This window comes from Protomyctophum parallelum (assembly GCF_964188405.1).
Source record: "Protomyctophum parallelum genome assembly, chromosome: 13".
NCBI lineage: Eukaryota > Metazoa > Chordata > Actinopteri > Myctophiformes > Myctophidae > Protomyctophum > Protomyctophum parallelum.
The window spans coordinates 46248131-46258170 of NC_139708.1; the positions used below are offsets into that span (position 1 = coordinate 46248131).

Genomic DNA, 10040 nt, shown 5'->3' on the forward strand with positions numbered 1-10040 from the left:
CCGTTATTAATCACATGAACCCAGGTGTCTCTCATCTATTCTGGCCGGGTTGAACATTTGGCAACATTAATTTGGCGTATTAATAATAAACATGTAAGCTTGACAGCTTGTGATCAGCTATTTTTGAGATTCGGTGTCTGGCCACTCTCTGGTAAGTGGTAACAGGATATATGGGCACCAAGGAAGAGTGGGCACCTCAGTGTTAAATTGGCTATTTATTACAAAAGTCAGTGCCCACCTATCCTATTATATTAGTCATAGGCCTACATGTAACACACTACATATAAGGCTGATCTGATTAACGGCACTCACTTTCTTTAAATGGTCAAATTGGTAGGTCTCTAACTAATAAATAATTAGATTACGCCGGTAATTTGTCATTGGTAGCCTGTGTCAGTGGCTAGAGATGTGTAGCCATGCATCTAAATAGCTATGGTGGCTAGATCGTAGATTACAGTCAGCACCTCTAAACCAGAACAAAACTAATCTGCGTGGTGGCGCAAGACCACACCTTTTATAAAGGCCAGCAGTAGTGCCTATTATTTTCTTTTCAATAATATAAACGTGGATGTAGCACCATCTTCTGCATGAACTGTGCAACTGCAGCACATCTACAGCGATTTAGACTTTCGGGTCTGTCTGACTGCTACTCTGCTATAGTAAGAGAGATGTTCCATGCCTGCTCTTTGTTGATGGACAAGAACTTTCCTTGCCAAGAAATTAATAATGGTATAATTAAGTATTTGCACTGTAAGGTGCAATGTAAGTTAGAACATTATACATTTAAGTTGTTGTTTTCCATCCTTTCTTGAGCAAAAACAACCCATGCATATGATGCGTTTGCATTCCTGCATGCTCTTACTGAAAACCACCAGATGATCTCATGGAGGAATAGATATCTATCTGTGACAGTTGATGATGATGTCATGGAGATAGGTTCCAAGGGACAAACATGTTCATGCAGTTGACTTGGCATTCAACTTGATCTGCGCCTCATTTCAAGCTGTTCTGCTCCGAAAAACAGAGTGACTTCACAAGTTCAACATTTTCCAAATGTCCTGAATCCACCCTAGCTTTTTTGTTTTGCAATCTATACAAGCAGTCAATCAAGCCAAGAGAACAGAGATGTGGTCACCAAAGAAATATTGGGAGAGAGAGAGAACGAATGCTATTGTTAAAGCAAATTAATTATACTTGCTTGATTTTGAAGCATTCAAAAGGGAGTTGATTAAGAATCTGTTTTTTTTTTCTTCTTTCTTTAAAATAAATGAAAACACACAAAGATCATTACCCTCAATAAGTATTTGCCGTAGTCAGGCTTAATTTGGCGTCTATTATAACATTAATGAAATGCATGAGCAATTTTACCGTTAAATACAGAGCGTTAGACCTGAGTTGGGGTTGAAGATAAATGATTTGTTTTTCTATGTGGTATGAGGCTGACTTGTATGTGTGGTGCATTGACAAGCCACAGTTACACCCTGTATCATCTTACCCAGTCATCATCTACATTCTACAATCACGTATACTTACAATAGTTGTCCAATTACTATGACCATAAACTACTATCAAGCCAGAGAGCAGGTCCCAAGACCTCCTGACTATATCGGAATGAGAAAGTGTAATTTAAATTTAAAACTAGAAAGGGAAATTGATAGTCCAACGCCACGGACGGCAGTGTAGCTCGGAGATACCAGATCATTCCTTTATGCCTGAACAAAATGTACACGTTGGAGCATGAGGTCATCCGGTACATCCTTACATAAAGTCTCTGATGAGTCATCGGGACATCTGGGTGGATGGACCCACTCATTCCTGACACAGACCAATAGCATTAGGCCTATCATACATAGTGCTTTTCCCAGATCCCCTCATAGCCTCATCCTCTCAGATTTCTGCCGGTGCTACTAATGGAAAAATACAATTACGTCTTGAATGTGGACCCTCTAATAACTGCACGAATGAGTCCAGTGAGACTGAAACGGCAAGGGTGGGATGTTGACAGGGAAAAGTATTTGTCAACAGTATTAACATTTGCACAGCTCTGCTGGCACCCATCCTGCTTTGAGACAAATTTGACTACATATAGGAGCTGTGCTGACTTCTGTGGTAGTGTCATTGTTTAAACTAGTGAACCTCTTCAGTCATTACTAAAGAGCTTTCGATAGCTTGTATATACATTTTGCAAGTTTAATTCCAGGAACAAGGTGCTGGCAGCTTCTCTCTCCTGGACAGGGCATCTGCAAGGATTTACATCACATTGGAGTGCAGGGTTTCTCCAAACCAAGACCCTCAGTTCAGATGTTGGTTTGTGTAGTCTTAAATTGTCAAACCAGGAATTGAGATTATTATCACCTTAATGGACTAGATGCATTCCCCTCCAAATGTGAAGCATCGATGCACTGTATGATCCCAGCATTTACAATTACAGGTCAATCATGAATATGCAAACAAAAGGTTAAGCCTTAGAACACACCACTGCCAATTCATTGCCATGTTTGTTGCAGAGAACAAAAATGGCAGTGTAATGCCTGGGATTCGAACTCAGGTCCATAGGGATATCCCTTTGATCTAGTGGTTAAGATATGACTTCACGAATGAGATCAGGCCGAGGCTCTGAGCCCCTCTGCACCATTCAGTGTTACCAAGACTAGTTTGATTTGTCATCTGAGACATTTCAAGACTAAAAATGGTGCATTAGTCAAGACCATTCTGGCAAAATGAACATTGCAAGACTAAAAACTTTGATTAACCCATTCTGACCTGAGATCAGATTCTAAAAGTCAGTCGTTCTTCGATTTTTCAAAGAAATAGCAGACCTACAAGCTCGTATCGCGCCACTCGGTGGCGCGATATGAGCTTGTAGATCTGCTATTTTTCAATAGGTAAAGCATAACATGATGCTAACACCAAAATGGGTGCCCGGTCAGAATGGGTTAACTAAAGTTAAGACTGAGGACCACAACTAAATATTCAAAAGACTAAACACTGTTCCCATTGAAATGCATTGGTAGAAGAGTGCAGTGCAGTGTGACCGTGCTCTTTAGCCAAAAAAAACAAATACTAGATTTAAACTTGCAGTTAGTATAAGAAACATTGTAGCATGAACAAGACAGAGGCAGTAGTAATGTCGGAACACATGTGCACTTTTATTGGATTGTTTAGTCAGTGTACAGGTTGGCCCACCGGTCTGGCACCCCATGTTACCCCGTCACCTCGAGACCCCTCGCCCCACCACCCCAGGGATGGAACCTCCAACAAGGGGAAGGACAGGTCACGAATGGGTTTTGCATAACAAAAAAAAAAAATTAACAGGACCAAGTTTTAAGGCTGAAAGTACAAAAAACCCAGACATAATTTACAACAAGCGATACTACAACCATGTTTTTAAGTATGCGCCAACCACTGGGTAGCCTTCACAGAGGCAAATACGTGTCTGAACAATGCAGTCAACATTTGGAATATGTGTGAACAATGCAGTTAACAAACATTTGGAATGACTCGAACAAAAAATGTACATTTTTTTAAGTCCTCAGATGCAACTGTAGAACCTTGGGGTGTTTTTTTTTCTTTTTACTTAACCAAAAACATTAGTCACCTTCACCGTTCCAGTTTTTTTTTTTTATCCTGAGTCAAGCGCCAAAAGTAACTGAAGCCATGCCAATGAGTTGGTCGTCTAGGCTCTGCGCCTGAGTGTGTATGAGAATGTGTGGTGTGTACGTGGTTTTGCGCAGAGCTGAAGTCGTTGTTTGGGCGTTTGGTCGGGGAGGGAAAAAAGGAGGAACAGTCTGTTTAGAAGCATTTGCGGTGGACGATGGAAGGGCCGGACTCATCGTATTCCTGCTTGCTGATCCACATCTGTTGGAAGGTGGACAGAGAGGCCAGGATGGAGCCTCCGATCCAGACAGAGTATTTACGCTCTGGTGGGGCAATGATCTGCAGAAGGGTAGAAGAGACACAATTAATGACGGTTCTTTTTATCATGCGCCAAGTTAATGCCATACAATTCAGAGGCCATGAGATGCATTTGAGTTTTAGACTTGTAGTCAGCTCACCTTGATCTTCATGGTAGATGGGGCCAGGGCTGTGATCTCCTTCTGCATCCTGTCAGCAATGCCTGGGTACATGGTGGTACCACCGGACAGAACAGTGTTGGCATACAGGTCTTTACGGATGTCGACGTCGCACTTCATGATGCTGTTGTAGGTGGTCTCGTGGATACCGCAGGACTCCATTCCTATAAGGGGGGGCAGAGATGTGAGCCGATCAGTACAAGGAACCATGATTCTTTTAAACTAAGACAACTGGGAATACTGAGAGACTAAATTACGTTCGTCCTGTCAAACTTACCGAGGAAGGAAGGCTGGAAGAGGGCCTCTGGGCAACGGAACCTCTCATTGCCGATGGTGATGACCTGTCCGTCGGGCAGCTCGTAGCTCTTCTCCAGGGAGGAAGAGGAGGCGGCGGTGCCCATCTCCTGCTCGAAGTCCAGGGCGACGTAGCACAGCTTCTCCTTGATGTCGCGCACGATTTCCCTCTCGGCCGTGGTGGTGAAGGAGTAACCGCGCTCCGTCAGGATCTTCATGAGGTAGTCTGTGAGGTCGCGGCCGGCCAGATCCAGACGCAGGATGGCATGGGGCAGGGCATATCCCTCGTAGATGGGCACGGTGTGGGTCACACCATCACCGGAGTCCATGACGATACCGGTGGTACGACCGGAGGCGTACAGGGACAGCACAGCCTGGATGGCAACGTACATGGCAGGGGTGTTGAAGGTCTCGAACATGATCTGCAAAGACAAGACAGAGAACGGTTAGCGTTGTTTAACCCATTCTGACCTGAGATCAGATTCATACGAGGTTTTCGGCGGACACACTGGTCTGATGAACCCATTCTGACCCGAGATCAGATTCTAGAAATGTCAGTCGCTCTTCGATTTTTCAAAAATAGCAGACCTACAAGCTCGTATCGCGCCACTCGGTGGCGCGATATGAGCTTGTAGATCTGCTATTTTTAAATAGCTAAAGCATAACATGATGCCGACACCAAAATGGGTGCCCGGTCAGAATGGGATAAAGTGTAGATTTCTCAGCTTTGTGTGGACACTGCACTCAGAACATGCAGCAGGGAGTCTAAGGAGGGAGCGGTTAGTGGAGATGGTGCAAAAAAAAGTCAACATTCCTTCAAGTCACACTTGTGCATGTCAATTATCCAAGTTACTTAAAGCTCATTAAAACAGCAAAATGTGCTGTTCCATCAGCTGAACCATATTCATTCATTAATTATGGCCAGAAGTGCAGAAAAAAAAAAGCACACAGATGAGAGAAAGACCTGTCGTTTCCATAGAAAAGATGATAGATCATCTCATTAGGAGAGAGGTCCTGGAGGAGAGGGTGAGAACAGAAGAGGGAAACCAAGTAGGAAAATGAGGGTATGGCCTATAGTTGTTCCGTTCAGTGACAGTCTAGACTCAAGGCTAAAAATGGCATATTTTTAAATGAGGCAAGTTGTGGGTGCATATAATATACCTGGGTCATCTTCTCCCTGTTGGCTTTGGGGTTGAGGGGGGCCTCTGTGAGCAGGACAGGGTGCTCCTCGGGTGCGACTCTCAGCTCGTTGTAGAATGTGTGATGCCAGATCTTCTCCATGTCGTCCCAGTTGGTGACAATACCGTGCTCGATGGGGTACTTCAGTGTTAGGATACCCCTCTTGCTCTGGGCTTCGTCTCCAACGTAGCTGTCTTTCTGGCCCATACCCACCATCACTCCCTAGAGCAGACAAACAAGGTTCAGTTAGTTCAAGTGTATTCACAAGTCTGTTTAATTTAAAGTAAAAACATGGTGGCATAATACAGATTGGGGCCTGGTTGGTACAATATTATGTAGCAGAATTCCTCACCTGATGCCTGGGGCGACCGACGATGGATGGGAAGACAGCACGTGGAGCGTCGTCTCCGGCGAATCCGGCTTTGCACATACCGGATCCGTTGTCAACAACCAGTGCGGCGATTTCATCTTCCATGGCTGAACTGTTGAGAAAAAGGGGGTTAAAAAAAAACCGTTAATGTAATCCAAAACGTTGCATGAGCACACTTCCCATACAGCACCACCACCACCACAGCGCTTCATCACATCACAGTCTCACTTCCTGTTAGCCAGCAGTTGCAGTTAAGCAATTCAGCCACTGGGTGGCGCCAGAGCCACACATTCCAACAGCCAGACAAAGGAAGTGGCGCTGCATTCTGTTATTACCATATAAGGACATGGTTTGGTTTGAGCAGCTTTGCGGCTACCGGCGGCGTGGCGCGCGGCCAGGCAGAGCGGCAGTGTTCAGAGAGGGAACATTCGACATTTTCAGACCCCGACGCCGCGACCACTCCCTCTCAAGTTTAACCACCCACCCCCTCCACCTCTGCTAACCCCTCCCACGGTCACGAAAATCGGACCGCTTTCGAGAACATGTCGACCACGATAATCTTTGCACAATACTACTGCGTCACGTAGAATAAACCTAACCCACTTAATTTACTGCATACGGGACCCCCCCCCCCCCCATAGCGACAGATCTAGTGACTAAATCTTACAGCAGTGTTCAAAATGCATGAATAACAGCCGGATGACTGACGATATATAACGTCGTTAAGTTGTACAATATGATTAACTCAGATGTTGAGTCATCAGTCGGCCTCTCTCTCTCAAGTCGATGCTCCATTTCCTGAACGCCACGCCTTTATTACTGGACAAACCACAAGTTGTTGAGCAATTTCCACCGTCTCCCCCCCCCCCCACACACACACACTTTGAGCCGGATATAAGAGAATTATGCAAGACAATGCCAAGACAATTAATTAGAACGTACAATATAACCAACCAAACTTAATCTCTTATGCCGGTGGGTCGAGTAAATCTCGAAAAGCATTTAAACAAAACACATTTCCTCCAATAAAAGCAAATGCATGGTCTGGAATACAGGAACAGCATTGCTTACAAATAAAAAAAGGAAGTTTACGTTCAAGGCACCGTCAAATAAAAGCTACTCTCGGTGGGTTTGGCTGGCACTAAATGGGGGTTGAAGGGCGGCGGTGCTAGCATGCTGTGGCTAACGGTGCTAGCCAAGCAGGCTAAAGTAGGTCACACCCCGCCGCAACGCGCGCAGCACAAAGGGAACATCCCGAACCAAAGACGGAACCTCAAGGTCCAAACAGCACCACTATACAAGCCAGCAGAAACGGCACACACACACGGTGAAAGAATGCAAAACTACACCAATAAACTTAATAAAGCCGGTGGTTGAGACCGGTTCACACACATACAGTGAAGCAGCTAAGATTCCAAAGTCCAAAAGCACCTGTGCGCTGCTAAACTACGAACTACGGTTACAAAATAGTTGATCAAAACTAAGCATGAACGTTTAATGCTTTTAAATTAGCAAGTTGTGAAGTTAAAATCATTGCACCAGCGATAAAAATGACTAAACGTTAGGCTATGACAGGACAAAGAGCCTCGTGCTTCCTGTCATTTTTTTTTTTACATGCATTAATCCAAATTAACCAAACATTTGACAGTTAAAACATCGCTGCAATAAACACGATGACATTGTTCTAATAATGTTACTATTGTAAGAAAGGCTTACCTTTGGGTGGGGGGGCTTTTCGCTTAAAAGGGAACCGGTGGTGTTTCAGGCAAAATGATATCCCGCACAAGTTGCGTGTGACGGCGCTCAGAGTGAATCCAGTAATGGTGGGCGCGCGCTTTTATATGCCGTCAGTTGCCCGGCTCGAGCCATAAAAGGTAAACTTTCGGATTCGCAGCCTCTGATTGGCTCAGCGTCATGCTACCCGGGCGCGTCGCGTGCACACTGCTGCTGCACTGACCGCTCGCGATTTGAGAGAGAGAGAGAGAGAGAGAGAGAGAGAGAGAGAGTAGGATAGGATTGGAGAAAATAAAAGGGATGGGGATGAATGTTATGAGGCCTAGTGAGCCTAATCCCGAGCTATGTTGTTTGCTATATAGGTTAAATTATGCACAGACTGCTTATAAATACAGTATATTTGAGAAAGTCTTCTTGTGCACATGCACAGTTATTGAGTTTTGATGTTGTTGTGACGTCACCCAACCGAGGCTATACTAAAGTGAGAATGAAATAGTACTCTTCAGAGTCAGACGCTATAACCATGACAGTTACTTTCACCAACGCCCCTGTCATTCCAAAATGTCCAGTTTATTGTTTATTGTTTATAAGGATCCCCATTAGCTTTTGCCTTGACAAAAGCTATAGTCTTCCTGGGGTCCGACACAGACAAACATTTAACATTTAACAAAGGCAATACTTACAATTGTTTACAAACACTAACTCAAAAGTTGGTCTCATACATACAGACATGTACATCATGTACATGCAATGTAATGTGTTGTGTGCGTGTGCGTGTGTGTGTGTGTGTGTGTGTGTGTGTGTGTGTGTGTGCGTGCAGCACTAACATTATTGTTGTTGTGCTGTCCACTTTGAATACCAGCTAAGCTCGGTGGGAGTCATAGAGCCATTGCATTACCAAATCAAACACACATTGTATGTACACACTGGCGGAGCTAGGTCACTGGAGCTAGGCCTGGGTTCACACTTCACACCACTTTAACAGTCCCTAGCTCTGACTAGTGCCCACGCCTGTTGATAATGGCCATTCCACAGCCATATAGGCCTATTTGTGTTTTCAAGGAACTGTCTACTCTTGTCCTGTCCTGTCTTTTTAGGTAGCCTAGCTACAGCTTCAGTTATCAACTGCCTATAGTCACTAGTCAGTTGACCGCAGCATAGATATATATATATATATCCCTTTATTGGAAGGTGGGTCTGGTAATAATACATTGGGCCTTTTGAACATATTTTGTGATATTGGGCTAAAATAAAAATTTGACTTAAACTTATTTTTAAAGCACCCTTGTTGTGTGGAATAGATTTGTATTGAGCGAAGTGTGTGTGTGTGTGTGTGTGTGGGGGGGGGGGGGGGGGGGGGAGGGAGCAACATGCTGTGTGTACGGACAACATGTTTTAAGCGGAACGGAAGTATACTGTTGCAGGTCTAGGAGGGTGTCTCAGGCACCGTGTCAGTTAGCTGTTCCGTCATGTACAGCTCAGCTATTGTGTCAGACTGTCAGTCTCTAGGCGAGAGAGGAAGCAGGAAGCACTAAGGCAACTATACCTGCTGACAGACAGACAGGCAGGCAGGCAGACAGACAGGCAGGCAGGCAGGCAGGCAGGCAGGCAGGCAGGCAGGCAGGCAGGCAGGCAGGCAGGCAGGCAGGCAGACAGGCAGGCAGGCAGGCAGGCAGACAGACAGACAGGCAGACAGACAATATTTGCAACCTTTCTGGACCGGCACCTCTGTCGGCCCCCTTTGCCTCACCTACTGCTCACAGACACACCTATGGGTCCTTCTCATTCACCTCTGCTTGCACCCCACCCCTACAACACACGCACACACACACACACACACACACACACACACACACACACACACACACACACACACACACACACACACACACACACACACACACACACACACACACAGTGCTATAGTAGCACGCGAGTCAGGCCAGGCCCAGGCCTTGGGCTAGTAGAAGGCATTAAGAATGCTAAATGTTCCACATCCCTGATTCACGTCCTGTTATAAGCCTTCAGACCACAGACAACAGTATTATCATAAGCTGATAAAGCTCTTTCTCTCTGCTGCTCCAGTTCTGACTGTGTGACCCTCTCCTCTTTTTTTTACCTCCTCTCCCTTCTTCTATTTCTATTCTATGCTTATATTCTACTGTCTGGCCGCAGGCCTCATTTTATATCTACCCCTCTCTCCTTATTTTCTTTCTTCCCATGGCTCTGGTCCATATAGTGACTTAAGGCCTCTACGTATGCATACAGTGCTGTTAGTGCCAACCCTCCCACCCCCAGGATGGGTGTTGGGCGTCCCCGCTGCAACTATAGCCCCCTCCTCATGCTAGTGGTGTTGGTGCCATGCTGTATCTGTATACCGTATACCCACT

The 10040-nt window shown here is 45.3% G+C and overlaps 1 protein-coding gene across 1 annotated transcript; it reads right to left on the reverse strand.

The window, feature by feature from the left end:
• Nucleotides 1–3125: 3125 nt before the first annotated feature.
• Nucleotides 3126–7757, reverse strand: actb2 (actin, beta 2). The gene is made up of 6 exons (XM_083780800.1): nucleotides 7633–7757; nucleotides 5899–6028; nucleotides 5529–5768; nucleotides 4351–4789; nucleotides 4056–4237; nucleotides 3126–3936 (listed from the first exon to the last, which is right to left on the reverse strand). The coding sequence occupies exons 2-6, from the start codon at nucleotides 6019–6021 to the stop codon at nucleotides 3793–3795; spliced, it is 1128 nt and encodes a 375-aa protein (XP_083636926.1). The 5' UTR covers nucleotides 6022–6028; nucleotides 7633–7757; the 3' UTR covers nucleotides 3126–3792.
• Nucleotides 7758–10040: the final 2283 nt, after the last annotated feature.

Excerpts from the sequence above, each read along its gene's own strand:
- actb2 (XM_083780800.1), bottom strand. The coding sequence starts at position 6,021 with ATGGAAGATGAAATCGCCGCACTGGTTGTTGACAACGGATCCGGTATG. Across the intron at positions 4,790-5,528 it reads ACAGGGAGAAGATGACCCAG|ATCATGTTCGAGACCTTCAA; the intron begins GTATATTATATG and ends TTGTCTTTGCAG. Across the intron at positions 3,937-4,055 it reads CATCTACCATGAAGATCAAG|ATCATTGCCCCACCAGAGCG; the intron begins GTGAGCTGACTA and ends ACCCTTCTGCAG.